This window comes from Callorhinus ursinus, unplaced genomic scaffold (genome assembly GCF_003265705.2).
Source record: "Callorhinus ursinus isolate GAN/ISIS: 27379988/994484 unplaced genomic scaffold, GSC_fseal_2.0 scaffold10, whole genome shotgun sequence".
Classification (NCBI taxonomy): Eukaryota; Metazoa; Chordata; class Mammalia; order Carnivora; family Otariidae; genus Callorhinus; species Callorhinus ursinus.
The window spans coordinates 65,903,305-65,924,494 of NW_027397072.1; the positions used below are offsets into that span (position 1 = coordinate 65,903,305).

Genomic DNA, 21,190 nt, shown 5'->3' on the forward strand with positions numbered 1-21,190 from the left:
CAGATTGCTGAAATAATTTCATCTGATATCCTTAGTGTATAAAAACTAAACTGTTCTCTCTTTTTATATTCAGGACTGTCTTAATTGTTTCAAGGAATCTTTCTCAAAGGCTGAAAAACTTAATATTAAACTTGTAAATAAAATTTTCTTTACAAAAGGGTCTTAAAAGATTTTGAGCAAACCAGAATTCTAAATTCTTAAAACTTGCTAATTCTTAGAACAGCTTTATACAAAGGAGGCCAAAGGCTTTTCTGGCAACTGAATACATTTTGAAATACCATGTGCGGAATGCTGAGCATAAAAATTTTTTGAAGAACCTTTAAAACTTTAAGAAATATATCAACTTAAAGAATGCAGAGAAATGTGGTAATAACTGTCAGGGACAAAGGTAATATTTACATTATAAAATTTGTTAAAGTGGGAATGAAATCACTTGTGTTTATTAGAATATCATGCATCCATTTCAAAGTATAATCCAAATTATATATTATCATGTAATAATGGGCTTGCACTATAAATTTGTACAGTTATTTAATCTAAAAATACTTCTTATTTTTTAAAATAATTTTACTTACTCATTTGAGAGAGAGAGAGCATGAGCAGGGGAGAGGCAAAGGGGGAGGGAGAGGCAGACTCCCCTCACGCAGGGCTCAATCCCAGGACCTGGGGATCGCGACCTGAGCTGAAGGCAGATGCTGAACCATCTGAGCCACCCAGCACCCCAGTTTATATATACTTTTAGTAGTAATATTGAAATTTTTCTTTTTTCTTTTTTAAAAGATTTTATTTATTTGTCAGAGAGCACAAGAAGGGGGGGTGGCAGGCAGAGCAGGCAGAAGGAAAAGCAGGCTCCCTGCCAAGCAAAGAGCCTGATGTGGGACTCAATCCTAAGACCCTGGGAACATCACCTGAGCCGAAAGCAGACACTTAACCGACTGAGCCACCCGGGCATCCCAATATTGAAATCTTTCTTAAACATTTGTTGTCAGAATTAAATGTCTGGGTTTATTAAAATATCAAAGTGTTTTTTAGGTCTGTTATCAGTGTATGACTAGGAGGCAGTCACAGGTGAGAGGTAGGTAAAGGGATTCAAATATAGAGTAAGGAAAATAAAAACAAAAAGAAGGCTAGAGAGATATTTACTGAATCTCTTATGATTGCAAGTGAAATTTATATAATTGTAGGTTTACCTAACATTTTTTTTAAAAGATTTTATTTATTCATGAGAGACAGAGAGAGAGAGAGAAGCAGAGGGAGAAGCAGGCTCTCCGCTGAGCAGGGAGCCCGATGCGGGACTCAATCCCAGGACCCTGGGATCATGACCTGAGCCGAAGGCAGACGCTTAACCATCTGAGCCACCCAGGCGCCCTACCTAACATTTTTGTTGCTAGGGTTGTTTTTACTCACCTCTCCCAATTACAATTATCTGTATACTTTTCTCCACAATGATAGATTGACTAAACTATGCTTTTATACATTAAGTAATACGGCCACAGTAGGTATTCAATGAGTATTTGTTTAACTTACTAAATGTATCAGAGTTGATTAAAAAAACAAGATTTTCCCTTCAGCATTCTGAGTTTTTAAACATGACTACCTGACCGTGCTGCTGTTTGTCTTTGTTTGCCATCACACATAATCTGACTTCTGCAATACAGTGTCCTTGTTTTTCTAAGTAGCTAGTTCTGGTTGGTGCCTTTACCTCGGAGGCCTACTTTTCCAGTTAAACTCATTTACCTTGGGCTACTCATTAATTCCCTTGCACTAAGCATAAATCAATCACAGGTCAGATTTGGCCTGCCTTACTACTATTCTTCCTTGTTCTGTAGATCTCAAATTGTAGATTAGAACTCTTATTCAACTGATCTCGGGGGCACAAACCTTCCTAGGTAGTATCTATTCCAGGCTGCCAAATGAGTTGTTAGCTTGGAGAATGTCATCTCATAACTCTTATTAGGAAGCAACCGTTTTTGAAACACTATGCTTAGTCTCAGATTATTTATTATTTTTATTTATTCAAACAACTTTGTTAGAATATATGCTAATTTTTAGAGATAAAAATGTGACTACGATATGATTTCTGCTGTCAGGGTACTTAAGTCAAGTGAGAAAGTGAGAGGTATAAAGATAATTAAATATTAGAAGGCCTATTATAGAGTATGTACCAAAAAGGGGGAATGGTTGTTTTACTATTTAATCAGTCTATACTGTTTATTGTGAGGACGACTCAGTACTAGAAGATGTGGCAATGTAACTAACTACATTAACATATTAAAGAAGAAGAATAGATGTAGGAAAAATTGGGTAAGTCAGCACCCATTCAGATATTGAGTAAAGAATAGGAGGGAACTTAACTTGAAGGGAGGTATATATAAAAACATTAGAGCAAACATTATACATAAATGGTGAAACATTAAAAGCTGTTTTATTAAATTAGAGAACAAGATAAGGATAATTCTTCATTATTTGTTGATGCAATAAGTAAAGAAAGAGAAATGAGGTGTCAGATTGGAGAAGAGGAGATAATTGTTATTTGCTGATGATAAAATTTTTTCTGTTAGAAAACCCAAGAAAATGAACTAAATAAACTAAGTTTTGAAAGGTGATTAATCAGAAATGCAATCTACAATAGCTGCAGTTTTCCTGTTATATCCTAGCAATGACCAAATAAATAATATAATAGAAAAATTCATTTTACAAACAAAAACCTAAATAAGAAAAAAAATATTTAAATGTCTGAGATCTTTGTGGGGAAATTAAAAAATTTTATGGATGCAAATGTCAGTCTTTTCAAATAATTATAAATAATAAGATCCTAATAATTCTAAACCAGGTTTTTCCTAGAACCCTATAAATATCCTAAAATTCAGAGAAAAGAGCAGTAATCAGGACACTTTAAAAACAAAAGAGAGGGGCTTGCTCTAATAGAATCATGATAATAATAAACCTATAGTAACATTAAAAAGTTTTTAAAGACAGGAATAGAGAAATGGGCTAATGGAACAAAACAGACTCCAAAAGTAGGCCCACACTTCACGGGATCTAATATATCATAGAGATCAGTGAGAAATAGGCTCTTTGGTAATTGGTGTTAGGAAAACTGATTATCAATATGGAAAAACTACAAATCATATTCAAAACAACCTCCAAAAGCACTGACAACCTATGAGAATAATAAAGTTCAGCAAGATTTCCAAAGATAAGAGCAATCCACAAAAGTTGATAGCATCATATATTAGTAATAACCTATTAGCAAAAATATTTTTAAAATATTACATTCACAGGCCCTGGGTGGCTCAGTTGGTTAAGGGACTGCCTTCGGCTCAGGTCATGATCCTGGAGTCCCGGGATCGAGTCCTGCATCGGGCTCCCTGCTCAGCAGGGAGTCTGCTTCTTCCTCTGACCCTCTTCCCTCTCGTGCTCTCTCTCTCTCATTCTCTCTCTCTCTCTCTCTCAAATAAATAAATCTTTAAAAAAAATAAAATATTACATTCACTCTAACAGCAAAAACTAGGAGGCATTTAAGCATATATATAATCTTCCCAGGGAAAATTATAAATTGGTTTTGAAGAGCTCGATGATGGATATGACTCCAAAAGCACAGGCAACAAAAGCAAAATTAGACAAATGTGATTGCATCAAACTGAAAATTTATGCACAATAAAAGAAACAACAAAATGAAAAGGCAATCTACAATTTTTTATCAAAGTAATTATAGTAATAGATTATGATCCATTGAATATTGTAGGGAACCATGAGTGCATATTGATATAAATAAATAAATTGATGATCAGATTATTAACATAGTTACAAAGTATGTCTTCACAAAATACTTAATAATGACCAAAGAAAAATAATAACTGTCATGGAGAAAACTCACAGTTACTAGTTTAACCAAGTGATAAAAGGGAATGTCATCAGTAATGAGACAAATTGAAATCATGCACCATCTCTTAGGATGCATTGAGAAGAGCACAGCATCTCTTCTGTGTTTTTGCTGTTAAAGATACATAACCTGAACTTCATTATGAGTCAGACACAGTCTAATCAGTTAAACCCATTTGAAGGACATTCTATGAATAACTGGCTTTAACCTTTTTAAAATGCCTAGGTCATGAAATTCAAGGAAAGACAAGCTGTTCCAAGCTGAAAGAAACTAAAGATGAAAATTCAGACTATTGAATGAAAAGTGTGATTCTGAATTAGATCCTTTTCCTATAAAGTATATCCATTCATTATTTGGGAATAACAAACTTGAATGGATTCTAAAGATTGGATGATAGGAAGATATTATTGTTAATTTACTGATTTTAATAATTATATGTGTTTGTAGAAAATAAGTGGTAAAATATTTGGGGATTATTTGATATCAGGTCAGCAACCTATTCTCAAGAGGTTTGGGAAAAAGACTGCTTGTCCATGCAACTTTTCTGTAAGTTTGATATTGCCCCATAAATCACTTAAACTCCATTCTTTTTTTTTTTTTTTAAGATTTTTTATTTATTTATTTGACAGAGAGACAGCGAGAGCAGGAACACAAGCAGGGGGAGTGGGAGAGGGAGAAGGAGGCTACCCATGGAGCAGGGAGCCCGACGCGGGGCTCGATCCCAGGACCCTGAGATCATGACCTGAGCTGAAGGCAGATGCTTAACTCCTGAGCCACCCAGGCACCCCCTTAAACTCCATTCTTTTAAGCTTGTTTATTTTTTGGATTTTCTTATTGTTGTATCTTTAAGTTCACTAATCTTTTGTTACTCAGTTTCCTATCTACTGTTAAGCACATGCAGTGAATTTATCATTTCAGATAGGTAATTTTTAGCTTTAGAAGTTCGATTTGGGTTTTTTTTCCTAACAGTTTCCATTTCTCTTCACATGATGTTCATGTTTTCTTTTAAGTTCTTTACTGTACAGTTGACCCTTGAATAACAGGTTTGAACTGCATGGGTCCACTTATACACAGATAATTTGTAATAAATACAGTACAGTACTATAAATATATTTTTCTCATAATTTTCTTAATTTTTTCTCTCTAGTTTACTTTGTTATAAGAATCCAGTTTATATACATATGCAAAATATGTGTCAGTTGACTTTATGTTATTGATAAGACTCTGAGCAACAGTAAGCTATTAGTAGTTAAGTTTTGGGAAAATCAAAACTTTTATGTGGATTTTGGTTGTGCAAGGGATCAGCACTTCTAATCCCATGTCATTCAAGGGGCCACTATATTTATAATGGCTTTTTAAAAGTTCTTGTCTGGGTGCCTGGGTGGCTCAGATGGTTAAGCATCTGCCTTCGGCTCAGGTCATGATCCCAGGGTCCTAGGATCGAGTCCCGCATCAGGCTCCCTGCTCGGAAAGGGGCCTGCTTCTTCCTCTCCTTCTGCTGCTCCCTCTGCTTGTGCTCTTTCACTCTCTCTGTCAAATAAATAAATAAAATCTTTTGAAAAAAAATAAAAGTTCTTGTCTGCTCTTACCATGATCTCTTTCATTTCTGGGTCTGTTTCTATTGACTTTGCATTTTTTTTTCTTGGTCATGAATCACTTTTTTTTTTCCCCCTTTCTTTTCATGTCTAGTAATTTTTGATTGTATAGTGGACATTTTGATTATTACATTGTGGAGTGTCTAGATCTTATCCTCTAAGGAGTGAAGAATTTTGTTTTGGCATGTTGTCAAGTTGCTTGTAATTAGCTTGATCCTTTAAAGGCTTGTTTTTTAACCTTTGTTGGGGAGGTTCTGGAATAGTTTTTACTCAACTGCTAGATTATTTCTACTTCTAAGATACTTTTCTGAGGTTTCTCTACTAAATGCTCTGGGTATTTATAAAGGTCTTTTTTTCACACTGGCTGGTTAGAACTTGAATTTCTCTCTGCAGTTTGTGAGCTTTAGTTGTTATTTAGCTTATAGCATTCCTGTGGTTGTCTTCTTCTCAGCCTTATAGAATTTAGGGTTTACATGCACAACTTAGTATTTAGCCAAAATCTTCACGGCATATATTTGGAGCACTCTTATATATTAGGATAGTTCCCTGTCTCTAGTATTCTTCTCTGAAAATTTTAGTTACTTCAGTTTCCTTGAACTCTAAGTTTTGGGTCCTTAAGTTCAGTGAGACTTGGGATACCCCTCCCAAGATCTCATTCTGTAAAGTGCCTCACTGCTTCACTAAAGAGAACCTCGTGAGGGATTATAACATTGCGTTACCCACTGTCCAAAGTCTGAAACTATTATTTCATGTTTTGTACAGTTTTCTAGCTCTTTATGGCAAGAGGGCGAATTTGATACTAGCTCTTCCATCCTATTTGATATTTTAGCTTACTTTGGTTGTATTATTTTCTCATCTAATGTTGTGAACAATCTCACTGAATATGGTTGAACTGATCCAGTGTTGGGGGTTGACTGTGAGTTTGGTCACATGACAAAGGATCAATATGTTGGGAGTGCTGGCAAGAGAATAGTTGAAGTAAAGCAATAATTTTCAGAGTATGGTTTGAGGATCCTCTCAGGGGTTCCATAGGGTCTTTCTACTTCGAAGTACATATCTGGGTAAGGCTAAATTTTCTTAATGTACATGAACCAGAATACCACAAACAATAGATGAATGCAGAAACAAAGATGAGCAAGCCTGTTTTTCAGGTTTAAACTAGATATTAAATAGATGTGTAAAAATGGTAAAACAATGCTACTCTTCTCACTAATTTTTTTACTTTGATACTTTTAAACATGTAATTTATTATTTTTAAAATGAGTTAATAAGTAAATAGCCATGAAATCTTCTCAGTTTTAATTTCCATTACAGTAAATATAGCCACAAAACCAAAAGTTGTTTGGAGCCTAAAAGTTCGAGAATTATTAAAATAAAGCACCAGTCTAATCTGTCTGGGGAAGGAACTGAAGGCATTAGGAGTGTAATGGACTAGGTAAAAAAGGGAAGGATTAAGGAATGAGAGGTTCTATTCAGTTCCTCTTCTCCATTGTATAAATATCAGTTTCTTTACTTCTCTGCATTCTTGTGTGGAGGTGTGGCAGTTAAAGTCATAATCCTAGGGCAGTACTGTGTCCCAACAACTGCTTAGGTTCTTGCTTTATGATACTATGCGTTCAGCCCTTGCATAGGGAATCCTGATTTAATGTCTGCCATTTCACTTGGCCATGTCCTTCTCCAGCCTGACTGCTTTCCCCTAATGAGGAACTAGCTCATACCTGCTTATGTTCTGGCATCAACTTCCTTCTGTTCTAGTGCCACTAACTTGTACTTGGATTTCCTATTCTTCTTAAAAAGAACATAAGTGAGTATTTGTCTCTGTTTGGCTTATTATCAAATGTCTTCAACGTCCATTTGTATGTTGAAAATGGCAAGATCTCCTTTCTCATGGCTGAATAATAATTCTAATATATATATATGTATATATATGTATATGTGTTTGTGTGTATATATATGTATATATGGTATGTGTGTGTCGCATCTTTTTTGTGCATTTATCTGTTGATGGACAGTTAGGTTGTTTCCCTGTGTTGGCTATGTAAATAATACTGCAGTGAATATGCAGGTATCTTTTCGAAATTCTGTTTTCATATCCTTTGGTTTATATATTGAGAAATGGGGTTGCTGGATCATATGGTAGTTCTGTTTTTAATTTTTTGATGAATCTCCACAGTGGTTGCAACAATTTACATTCCTAACAACAGTGCAGAAGAGTTCCCTTTTCTCCACATCCTTGCCAACACTTGTTATCTCTTATGTTTTTGATGTAGCTCTTTTAACAGATGTGAGGTGATACATTTGATTAACGTTTTTTTGATTAGTGATGTTAAGTACCTTTTAATGTACCTATTGGCCCTTTGTAGGTCTTTTTTAGAAAAATGTCTGTTCAGTTCCTCTGCCCATTTTAAAATCAGAGTGTTTGGTTTTTGCTGTTGAGTTGTATGAGTTTTTTATATATTTTGGATATTAACCCCTTATCAGATATATGATTTGAAAATATTTTCTCCCATTCCCTAGGTTGCCTTTTTATTTTGTTGATGGTTTCCTTTGCTGTGCAGAAGCTTTTTAGTTTTATGTAGTCACACTTGTTTATTTTTGCTTATATTGCCTTTGCTTTTGGTGTCATTGAATTTTACATTCTTAACCATGGTCTGTTTTTCCTCAGTTTCTGCTGCCTCAGAATCATTGAACCATTTGCTTTCATTGAATCTGTAAAGTTTACCCAAGATTAGAGTATTAACCTGTGTCATGACTGCATTCCTTAATTCCTGTGGGACAGTGCCCGCTCAAATATAGTCCCCATTATTCAGTGAGGAGATACAGCATTTCTTGGTTATTAGCTCATATTTTATATTTTTGGTTAAAATAGATTTATTTTGGGTGATGGAAATATATATATTCAAAGGAACTAAGAGGTTATTCATCCCAGGAAGGTAGAGAAACAAAATGAGAATGAAGGGCAATATCTGACTTATGTTTCAGATGTACTTTGCCATTGTCTTAGAAATATCAAATGCATTTATATTAATTAGAAGCATAGAACACATGTCAAAAAAATCATCTTCCTTTTGGATTGTCTCTGTCAATTCATATGGATATACAATTTTCTTAAAGAAAAAATGTATAAAAAACATTTTTATGTTTATTTTCGGTCATCTGTTGGTTGATAGGTATATTTTAATATAATTTTAGTTTAAAGCATCTTTTTTTAATTTCTTACAGTAATCCTAAATCGGAGAGTCAGAGAGTAAATAAAAAAGTCAACAATGATGCCTCACTTAGAATTCATAATCTTTCCATTTTGGTGAGACAGATAAAATTTTATTACCAGGTAAGTGATCCTTTTTTTTTTCATTTAGTATTTTAATAAATGCTTGTGTATTCACATTTTTGTGTGATAACAAAAGGTGAGTATCACTCACCTAACATATACTAAATGCTTATGATGTGCCAGATACTGGTTTATTCGCTAGAGATAAAGCAGTATTGATATAATTTATTTCTTATGCAATATTAAAGATACAAGCAAGCACTTCATAATTATCTAATTTTAAAAATAATTATTGTATTTTATGAATTTTTAAAACCAGTTCCCAGTTTCTGAGGGCTTGAATAATGCAACACTTTGTTAAGCTACTTGAATTATACCTTTGAAAAGTATACTTTTTGTTGCCCTTTTTAAAACTTAAATTGGATGCATATTTTAGAGTTTAAATATGAGCATTCTCCAGGCTATCACTATACCTCTAAGAATCACTATAGCTGCATCACACAAATTTTGGTATGTTGTATTTTTTTAAATGTTTATTTTTGTACATTTTCTCATTTTTGTTGTGGTTTCTTATTCCACTTGAGTTATTTAGAAGTATGCCTTTAGATTTCTGAACATAAAGTATTTTTCAAGCAGTCTTTTTTTGGTTTTTATTTTTGATTAAAGAATATGGTTTGTATGATACTGATTCTTTGACATTTGTTAATAACTTGTCTTGGCCTATTATGTTGTCAGTTTTTATTAAGGTTTGATGTGTGCTTCAGAAAGATAGGGATTGTCCAGTTGTTTGGGTGCAGAGTCAGAGCAAGCTTGTTTATTAATTGCATTTTTCAAACTTTTGTGGCCTGATTAATTTTGTCTCTTGATCTATCAGTTATTGAGAAGGGGAAGTTGAAGTCTCCCATTATGATGATAGTTTTGTCCAGTTTGCCTTTATCCACTTGAAAGCTATGTGACTAAATGCAAATGAGTTTTAAATTTTTTCATTATTATGGAGAATTATACCATTTATAAGTAATTGTTTCCACATATTTTTTTCTACTGGTTTAAATCTTTTTCACCTTCCTTCTGTTTTTTTTAAAGGCCACTCGGAATTACACCTTCCATTCTTACCCTAGCAAAGGCCAAAATTAGTATCTTTACTCTTTTATGGAATAGTACTATGATCTTAGAATACTTTAACTCATTATTCCCCTTTATGATTTTTTTAAGCTCTTGTCTTGTAATTTAGTTCTTTTTTTTAAAACCCCATAAATAAGATATTAAAAGTACTGTTAAAGAAATAGAATCCGTGTTCCGTTAGATCAAGCTATGTGTTTCCCCCCCCACTCATGATTTTCTTTTGTGTCTTTGGTATCATTTTTTTACTGAAGTATATCCTTTAAATGTTTATTTAGAGAGGGCTTTTTGATGGTAAAGTTTCTCAGTGTTTATTTGTCTGAGAATGCCTTTATTTTACCCTTGTTCTTGAAAGATAGTTTTATTGGGTATGCAGTTCTTTGTTAACAATTAGTGTTATCTCTGTCTTTTGCATATTTTATTCTTCTATTTTGGGATTCCTTTTTGTTCTGGAGAAGTGAGCTATCAGTCTAATTTTTGTTCTTAGGTTAAACTGTCTTTTTTCTCTTTTGGCTGCTAATATTCTCTTCTGAAATCTCTTTCCTATTCTGTTCTTCAGATATTACTAGTACATGTTTATTAGACTTTCTTATTCTATCCCCCATGTTTGTTAAACTCACTTTTTACCTTATCAAACTTGTGCTGCATTCTGAGTATTTTTTTCAGGACTGTCTCTCCAGTTTGCTAATTTGCCTCTAATATGTGTCAGATCTTCTGTTTAACCCACTGATTAACTTTTGACTCAGTAATTATATCTTTCCTTTGGAGAAGGTCTGTTTGAGTCTTTTTATCTTTGCTTTTTCGTTTTATCATCTTTTAATTCCTTTATTTCTTTAGAAATTAAAACACTTTTCTATTTTAGATTTTATGCCTGATAATTCCAAAATCTGAAGTCAGGTCTGTGGGCATCTGAATACACCTTTTGTTTTCAGCTTGCTGTTTCTTATGGTAGTGGTGGCAGCAGTGACAGTGGTGGGGGGGTGTGTGTGTTAACTGTGACCTTATTTAGGGTGGAAGGGGATTTATCTGTGGGAATACTTCTGTGTCTGGGCCAAGGATGTATTGCTCCAGAGAGGATTTGTTTCATTTGTGCAACCAACCCAGAACCACTTTAATTTATTTTAAGTAGCTCTATATTATTTTAGAAGCAATACTTACATACTATAGAAAAGTAGAAAAAATGAGAAAATACAAACATAGTTCCAGTGCCTGGAGATTACCAGTATTAGCATCTGAGTATATGTATTTCTGGATCTCTTTCTCTGCATTTATGGGTATGTAAATTATGTATGTATGTGTTTGTGTTTTTTTTTTAAGCTGGTACTACATTATTGCAAATCCTTAGGGAAATAACCCTCCTCAGTCTCTACTAAAGGCCAAGAAAAACATCTTATTTCTGGTCTTCCTTTGTAGGGTTCAATTTTTTTTTCTGTTTTATCTTTTAACTGAGGATTATCTTTTTATTTATTTTTTTAGTTCAGTCATTTGAAAAGAATTTTTTAAAAATTATCCAGCATTTTTGGATTCCTTCCTTCCTTTCTAATATCTAGTACTCCTTGTTGCCAGAAATAAGTCTGTGCTAGATTTTTTATAAACTTTTTGTATTATTTGCCAGTATTCCAGCTATCATCTTCCTCAAGTTGATTTGAGTAAATAAAACCTCTATTTTGTCTTTTAATGTTTCATCAGTATTTTTAGATTTGAAACAAATGAGTAAATTAAGTGATACAGTGATTTGACAGTCATCAGTTTCGTTCTTATTAAAACAATGCTAGATTTTTGGTTTTATTTATTTATTTTTAAAAATTTTTTTAAATATTTTATTTATTTATTCATGAGAGACAGAGGGAGAGAGAAGCAGAGGGAGAAGCAGGCTCCCAAGGAGCAGGGAGCCCGATGCGGGACTTGATCCCAGGACCCTGGGATCATGACCTGAGCCAAAGGCAGATGCTTAACCATCTGAGCCACCCAGGCGCCTTCTAATCACTTTTCTAACAAACTGAAGTATGTTTACTAGTTCATATGCATATATATTATCATCCTTAACCCTTCAATTAATTTGTTCCTCCTGCTGAAAGTCATATTTATCTTGGGCTCATTTATGTATTATTTTCCATTTCTTTTCTTTTTTTTCTTTTTTAAGATTTTATTTATTTGACAGAGACACAGAGAGAGAGGGAACACAAGGAGGGGCAGAGGGAGAGGGAGAAGCAGGCTTCCCGCAGGGAGCCCAATGCAGGACTCGATCCCAGGACCCTGGGATCATGACCTGACGCATAACGACTGAGCCACCCAGGTGCCCCTATTTTTCCTTTTCTTTAGCACCTTAATGATGAGCATCTTTAGAACTAGGTGAAGTCTGAGGATATATAATAGAGCTTTAACAGTAGCAATCAGGTTTTTTAAGCCTCTAATATCTTTTATGTCTTCTATATTTTTGATGTTACTTGTAAGATTAGAATAGGGAAATAGGAATTTTTACAAAAATGTAACCAGAATCCTGTGAAGAACCCATAGAACCAAATGGAGATTTTTAGAATAATTTAGTTTTTTTTTTAATCTGTGTACTTTTTAGCTGCCTTGCCTAATATTAGAACTTTCAGACATAACAAACTTAATACTTAGAAGTAAAGTAAAAGTAGAGTAGAAAAGTAGATTTTCTCCTGTTAACTAATATTTTGTAACCTTTATCATTTAAAAAATACCTTTATACTTTCATTTTATTTCCTACCCTTCCCAAGAAAAGTCACATACATAGTCATGGAACTTTCATTTAAGCCTAGGCATTCGGACTGTACTCCACCAGCATGTTATGCTAGGTATCAGATTCTACTATACTAAAGTACATTTTTAGATACATGGAGATAATTTTAAATTTAGCAGTGTCCTGTAGCAAGTGTATCATCCAAATATAATAGAATTTCACAGTGTAAAAGTGAAACACATGAGGTCATTGATGAGACCATATGGTGAAAAAAATCTATGAGATTGGCTTTCGTCTTTGTGAAGAGACTGAATTAGCATGAGGCATGGGATAACAGAGTAGGCAGAGAGTAGGGAGCCAGCTGAGGAAGAGGGTGGAGGAACAAGGTAGCGACCATATTGAAGATTATTCACCTGGACAGTTTCGTTATAACCATGTACCAACATAGGATATTACATGGTAAATCAATATAATAAATTGCCTTGAAAAGTTGATGTTTTCTAGTGTGATTTATCAATTTTCACTCATGTTACCCCGAAATAAAAGATGTAAATGAGAATTAATCTTTTATCTTGAAATAAAGCTTTTTTCTAATAATTCAGGATCTCTTAGAATTTAATGCCTCCTTTTATGATACTGAATTTGAATGTTCTTTGTTCAGACTTAGACTATCCACTAAGTGGGATAGAGACAAAATAGTGATTGCTTTTTTTATATAGCTCTTATTTATGATTTCTCTTACATATGTACAATGATAGTACTGATAATTTTGCTTCAAGGCAAGGAAACTAAAAATAAGAAAAATTAGAAATTTATTCCCTTAAGTCCATTTAGCTGTTACCTACTTAGCTAACAGCATATTCCATCTTGAGGTAACTTGCTTTGAATTGGAAAATTCATTTATTAAATAACCAGCCTCGGTCTCAGTCTTTGGAGTAAATGATTTTAGCAGGTTTGACACTTACTCTTAATTACTTATCTAATCAGATACACATACAGAGTATATACTTTTTCTTTAAATGTATGCATGTTTTTGGTAATAGTTTTCAAAGGGCTAGTAAATATAATGCTGAATAAAATGTTTTGAAACTTTCTCATGCATACCTATAAGGAATTAAAGATAAAAGGTTAATTCTAATGAGCCTTTGGTACATGTCACATACTGGCTATGGGAAAATGCTTTATGTGATCTAGAATTACACATCTAAAAAAGCAATACAAGTTAACTTTTCATGGTATTTGCTCCCTCATCATAGTATTAAGTAAAGAGTGACTCAGAAAGAAATAATTTTAAAAACTTCTTAGTAACTAGTTATGTCTGAATATGTAGTGAAAGCCAAATTGTAAGGACATTCACTGTTATTTCTCTAATCTTGCAAAGATTTCGGTAGTATCACAGGACACCAATCAGTCCTGTAGTCTACTTCATCTCAGACCCTTTGTAGCATGCCATTATTAGTAATGATAGACACATTGTGTTCCTTCATTTCCTCAAAAAAGGGGTAGGATAAATGGAAGATGCATAGTTATTACCTAAAATGAGTAATATGAAAGCATTCAATTCTTTCTGAATCACCCTGTACTATCAGAATGTATATATATTCTTGTCACTGAAAGTTTGACAGAAATCTAAGTAAAACATCTATTGTAGATAGAAGGGAGAAATAATGATTGAGGAAGAGTTCACAGGCATGAAATGATCAGAAGACACAATTTTTAATGAAGTAACTAGCTTCCTTAATTTTAATAGAGGTTTTTATTCCCTTAAAGGGAGGTAACAAAAGGTCAAAAACGTACACATGCTTGATCTTTTATTGAGGAATGATGTTTAAGTATCTAACACCTAAAACTCAGATTTCCAAATAAATATTAGACCTGTTCTACTTGGACACTTATTTTGTAGGTATTATTTTTTTTAAGATTTTATTTGAGAGACAGTGATTGAGAGAGAGCGAGCACGAGCATAAGCAGGGGCAGAGGGAGAGGGAGAAGCAGACTCCCCACTGAGCAGGGAGCCCAATGTGGGGCTTGATCCCAGAACTCTGGAATCATGACCTGAGCTGAGGGCAGACGCTTAACCAACTGAGCTACCCAGGCGCCGCTATTTTGTAAGTAATAGATGTGTTATTAAGTCTAGCTGACATTTTAATTTTTGTTACTTAATTTATTAACTTAAAGTTACAAAAAGTTTAAGATCTTGGTGTCTTTTTTTTGCATTTTTTAATTTTTTATTTATTTTTATTATGTTCAGTTAGCCAACATATACTACATCATTAGTTTTTGATGTAGTGTTCAACGACTGTTTAGTTGTGTATAACACCAGGGCTTATCACATTACATGCCGTCCTTAATACCCACCATCTGGCTGTCCCATCTCCACATCCCCCTCCCTTCTGTAACCCTCAGTTTGGTTCCCGGAGTCCAGAGTCCCTCATGGTTTGTCTCCCTATCCGATTTCTTCCCATTCAGGTTTCCCTCCCTTCCCCTGTGGTCCTCTGTGCTATTCCTCATGTTCCACATATGAGTGAAACCATAAGTCTTTTTAAGACCTTGGATAACTTTTTTCACCTTTTTAAAAGTTTTTTAATTGCAGTATAGCATATCTACAGAGAAGTGCACAAATGGTAAGTTATAGCTTGTTGATAATTATCTAGTCAACATTACCCATATAACAACCTTTGGGATATCTTTTTACAGGAGACTTTGCAGCAATTGATCATGATGTCCTTGCCAAATGTCTTAATCATTGGCAAAAATCCTTTTTCTGGTAAGTATTAAAATTGGCGTAATGTGATAATAGTCTTTGTGTAATACTATAATGCTTATCAAGATCTTGCCTATTTATATGAACACAGTAGGTTTTTCATGACTGTAGGGAAAGTCAGAGGTGATACTCCATTTTGCAGAGAGAAAATAAACAATATTTGTGATGTGTAGATGAGGTCTATATATTACAGACATACATTTTATGTCAAGTCCAGTGTTTTTTTCAACTCTACGAAGTTGATATGTTTCTGTAATGATTTTTAGTGTCTCATTATAAACAAGTATAGAAGATAATATGGGTATAAGATTAAAGGAAAAAAGTGATTTTGAAGTAATTTCTAGGTTTGTATTCATATATCTGCTATCTTTCATTGCCAGAGCTGTTTGAATCTAAGATTTTACTGATTGATGTTTAGCTTATATTAAACTACTTCTAAATGGAAAGATGAGAAGCAGTTTTCTTAGATCATTTAAATTATTTTCTTCAGAAGTTTCTGCCTTTTGCCAGATTTTAATTGTGACCTGTTCAGAGATTTGATTTTTAAACAATTAGGGAAATTAGTAGCTACTAACCAATTCAACAACAGGCTTATTCTTTTAGGCTACCCGTAACCCAAATCCGAGTATATCTCCTCCATACCCCACCCCCCATTCTCATTCTAAACAAACAAAAATTAAGTCAAAATAAAAACTAAAATCAAGCACTTATTTTTCCTGAGGAAATTACCACTTAGATGAGGTGAATTAAGAGTTTAGATAGTCTTTAGAGATATTCTGGGATATTTGATTATATAAATTAAAAAATGAAAAAACCTTTTTATATGTAGAATGGAATTATTTTCAGTTTTACATGCATTTAGTAATTACCTACCAAATTATAGAGACCAGGAATATAAAGAAAATGGTCTGTACTCTGGAGGATCTTATGTTTTGGTGAGAGATACATTATTCTAAAAGTTGGCAGATTAGTGAGGGTTGGGGACCATGGTTGGGCGGTTGCCAGGGAAGACTACACTGGGATGTTGGAGCTGTGCCTAGGATTGTGATTAGTAAGTAGTTCCCTAGAGGGATGAGTGTAGGGAAGAAAGACAAGCAAAGAGAGTGACAGAAGTGAAGGCAGACGAGTGTGGATGTATATATATTTGGGGAAGGGTGATTAGTGTGGCTAAGAAAGTAGGTTGTTTGCTGGAGAGTAAGAGGAAATGTTTGAAAAGAAGATTTGGACTTTGTCATAGACGATTGCCCTGATGTTGAAATTTAGCCCAAAGAAGTGACGTTTTTTTGGGGACAGCTGCTGTATGTTTTGAGAAAATCTGAATTGAGTATTGTTCACCAGCAAATATACTGTCCACTTCTGTTACAAATCATTAACTTTATCCAGCTTATTATATACATTCATTTTATCAGCTTTGCTGTAACATTTAAGGTTTTGATCCTCGTATGCCTACACAGTGGAAAGCCATTTAAATTTTGTAGGTAGATGAATCATATAAGATAGGTGTTTTAGAAAGAAAACGCTAATAGGCCTAAGAGAAGCCAGACCTATTAGGAACCATTTGGTTGAGTGTGTGGCATGTCCCTATATCAGCAGTTCATTTGGTACACGGCTGTGGTATAATCATTTATGGAAAACTAGTGGATTTACATAATTAGCATACTTTATCGCATAAAGCCTTGAAGGTCATCTTATCTGTGCCGCAGCCCTTCAAAGTTGACATCCTTGCCCATTTCTTCTGCTGTCACCACACTGTGCACACACAGCTGCTTTCTTGACTTCCTCACTGTACTTGCAGACTTAATCCTTGGGTCAAGTTGTTGTGGATGTTACCTTTAGAAGGGATTCTACCAATGTAAGAAAGAGAGTTGAACTAAAGTAAAATGTAGTACTTAGCAATCGTTTTTATTGCAGAACAAGGCACAGAAGAAGTTAAAAAGTTGCTTTTACTTTTACTGGGTTGTGCAGTTCAGGTAAGTTAAAATATTTCTTTGTATTTTCATTTTAATAACTTTGTATGTTTTTTCAGGCTCTAGTTTCTGAAAGACTTAAAGATGGGCTATTGCTTTTTCAAAGTCTATGTTAGGAACTTTTAAATAACTATAACCTTCTAAGGAGATTTTGAAGGAAAACACTTATTCTCTTATTTTATTTCAAACTGTTCTTATATTATCAGATAATTGTATTATTTAAAAACATGTATTTTTTTTTTATTTTTGAGGTTTTTACTGGCCCCAAGTTTTTCAGATTTCCTTAGAGGTACTCTTAAAAACTCCCAAAACATCCTTATGATTCATGTGTGCATGTTTGTATGTTACAGAAGGGATAATTAACAACAAAGAGAGGCAGAAATTATGAAATATGTTATTTTGGAGTCTGGATTATTATTATATTGCCCTTTTGATGAGTGATTATAATAATAATAGCAGCTGTGATATATTGAATACCTACTTTGAGTCAGGTATGATTCTTATATAGGTTTTCTTATATCTTTTCTCACATAAGGAGATTGGTGTTTAGGTAGGATGATATTTAAGTTACCCAAATTAAGACACTTGTGAGAGTTGGAAAGGGTACTGTTAACAATTACAGTGGAACTGCATGTGTAAACTGAGACTGTCCCTGACAAACCAAGATGGTTGCTCGAGATTCATATTGCCAACAGGCCAAAGAGTTAAATTTAAACTCTGGTCTGACTTCAAAACCTACTTCTCTGTGTTGATTTTTCCTTTAATTGGCCAATTTTGGATAAGTGATTACAGTGTTAAACTATCTCAGTTATTTTTGGAATGATTTTATTTGTAAACAAATACTGTGACCACAAGTAATTTTTTACATACATATGCCAGAAATTATAATTCCAAGAGAGTGTGGCTTTTAGAGCTAACTGCGTGGGAGGTATAGACTTACACGGTGCATGTTATTAAAGTTTCATGCTCTGTAATATACAGGTGCTTACTTCATAATTGATTAAATATTCAGTAAAAATAGTGTTTGTGGTCATTGCTATTATAATTTGGTCATCAGATCCTAAATTAGAAACACAGTCCTTAATTATTTACAGTCTTGAATACTGTATTTGCTTTTAAAAATACCCTCTATTGATGGATGTTATGTAAATTTAAATAACATAGTGACAGCATAAATTTGTTTGTAACTTCTGGTTACTATTTGGTTGTTATTTCTGGTTACTAAAATTGACAGTGGGAGTGGAGCAGAACTAAGGACTTTCTCTGAACAGTTTAGGGAAAGCCTAAAATATTAAAGAAACCATCATGAGCTGTGAATTGTGTAAGACTGATGAATCACAGACCTGTAGCCCTGAAACAAACAATACATTGTATGTTAATAAAAAAAAAAAAAAGAATTTAGATTTCATCCTGTCGGCATTTGGGAGCCACTGACGCTAATGACATAAAATGTGTAACAGTCAGAATCTCCTGTCAGCCTTTAACTGTCTATATGAACAATTAGGAATCTTTGTTGATACTGAAGAGCTAAAATGTACTTCAGGACAAAACCAATCAGCTAACAAGTATTGTTTGAACACTTTCTAGAATGTAATCTCTATTAGAGAAAATCTATCCTTGTGTAATTCAGTAGGTTAAAAGTCTAATGTTTAATATAATATGTAAGTTTAGCATAAATATGTTTTTCCACATCAGGATTAGTTTTATCTGTTATACTTTGTGATTCGTAGGTAGAAATAGTAAGTTAAAGTTTGCTGGTATGATACTAAAGTCCAAGAATTCAGTGGGCCGCAAGTTTTAAAAGATACTATATTCATGAAAAGAAATAGAAATGGAAGGAGGCATAAGGAAATTGGGAACAAATTGTTTCTTTCGAAGAAGAAAGTATGAAATTCTTAAGGGGAAGTAGAATTCAAAAACAGTAAATTAGTCACTGTCAAAAGATCTTACAGAATAAATTTATAATTAAGACTTTTTTATCCTTGATTATACATAAATCCACAGGAATAACTTTGACTACAAAGAAGACTGTTCAAGGCAAGGGCTTAGATATTTCCATTATTGACTAATTAAACCAGTCCAGTTCCACCAGAATCTTTTCAAGTGGATAACACATCTTCTGAACCAGTTCTGAGCATCAGCTAAAATTTTTATGGACACATAGTTCTGCATCCCAGCCATGAGATAGTTGAGAGATTCTCAAGCTAAATCATCCTACACAGAAGGAAAAATGTTTGTAGTGTATGTTATTTACAAATATTTTTCTTCAAAGACAATGTAAAATTCAGCAGACCTTAGTTTTATATTAGTACTGGCTATTCAGTATCCCAAAAATATTATTTATTTTGGGCTTTCGCAAGGTTGCATATTGTTGAAAGCAACTGAGTGTCAAGTGTGACTGGAATTAAAATTTTGACCTTTATGTGTGCCCTCACAAGCAATTCTAACACTAGTATTTGATTCAGAAAACTATTTTTGAACTTGGTCAGCTTGAGGACTATAGCCTGTTGTTTTCCTACCAGTTATCTGTAAAGCATCCTAAAAATTAGCATTTTAGAACATTAATCATCCCATTACATTTTGGGGAAATAAAACAATACATAGCTTCTAGCTGAGGCATTTTTTTTTCTGAGAATACATGAAAATAGCAAATGTAGCTTAATATAAAGAGGGAATTTTTTGCTGATACTGTTTTTTTATTTTTTTTTAGTCAGGGGAAAATTTATAAATAAAATTCACCATTTTACTACATTTTTAAGTGTACAGTTCGTTAGCATTAAATACATTCACATTGTTGTGCAACCATCACCACTACCCATCTCAGAACTTTTCTCATCTTCCAAAACTGAAATTTTACACCTGTTCAACAGTAACTCCCTGTATCTCTTTTACTCCCAGCCCCTGGCAACCACCATTCTCCACTTTCTGTCTTTATGAATTTGACTACTCTAGGACATAAGTGGAATCATTCAGTATTTGTCCTTTTATAACTGACTTATTTCACTTAGCATAATGTCTTTAAGGTTCATCCATGTTTTAGCATGTGTCAGAGTGTCCTAACTTTTAAGACTAAATAATATTCCATTGTGTGTATATACTACATTTTGTTTATTGATGGACACTTGGGTTGCTTCCACTTTTTGCCTATTGTGAATAATGCTATTGTAAACATAGGTAATACAAATAGCTGTTTGAGTCCCTGCTTTCAGTTCTTTTGCTGTCTATACAGGAGAGGAACTGCTGGATCATATATGGTAGTTCTGTTTTCAACTTTCTTAGGACCTGCCATACTGTTTTCCATAGTTTCTGTACCATTTTACATTCCTGCCAACAGTACACAGAGTTCCAATTTCTCCACATCCTTCCCAGCATTTATTACTTTCTGTTTTGGGAGCGAGGGAAGAGCCATTCTTTAAAGGAGGAATTTTAGTTTTTCTATTTTTATTTATTTTTTCATGTGGCATGTTCTGGTTTTACTTTTGGTAGAACTATGATCTATTCAGTGTTCTTATTGAAAACACTGTGATGTGTTCTCCATTTTATTGTTTTCTTGTTCAGTAGTTTGTTTTGGGTACTCTTTCCTCTATTTTAGTATAGTTTTTCCTCATAATCCTGTCTTTTTTAATAAGAGAAAGCACTGAAAGTACCAAGTGAAAATGTGAGGAATTTGAGGAATTAAAGAGCTTAAACATGCTGGTGAAAGATGTAGGACTTCAGGGTTAATGCAATTCTTCCTCCAGTCCCCAACTTCCTACTCAAATAACATTTCTTTTTTTTAATTAATTTATGAGAGAGAGAGAGAGAGTAGGTGGAAGGGCAGAAGAAGAAGGGGAGAGACTCTTAAGCAGATTCCATGCTGAGCAAGGAGCCCAGCTCAGGGCTCG

General features: G+C 33.8%; 1 protein-coding gene across 5 annotated transcripts in view; it reads left to right on the plus strand.

The window, feature by feature from the left end:
- CCDC88A (coiled-coil domain containing 88A) overlaps positions 1 to 21,190 on the plus strand; it is a 116,821-nt gene that overhangs the window by 22,540 nt on the left and 73,091 nt on the right. For all 5 annotated transcript variants that reach the window (XM_025868810.2, XM_025868811.2, XM_025868812.2 and 2 more), the window contains exons 3-5: positions 8,704 to 8,812; positions 15,273 to 15,342; positions 17,251 to 17,309. In XM_025868810.2, coding sequence (XP_025724595.1) covers positions 8,704 to 8,812; positions 15,273 to 15,342; positions 17,251 to 17,309 — 238 coding nt within the window. The remainder of the gene's footprint in view (positions 1 to 8,703; positions 8,813 to 15,272; positions 15,343 to 17,250; positions 17,310 to 21,190) is intronic.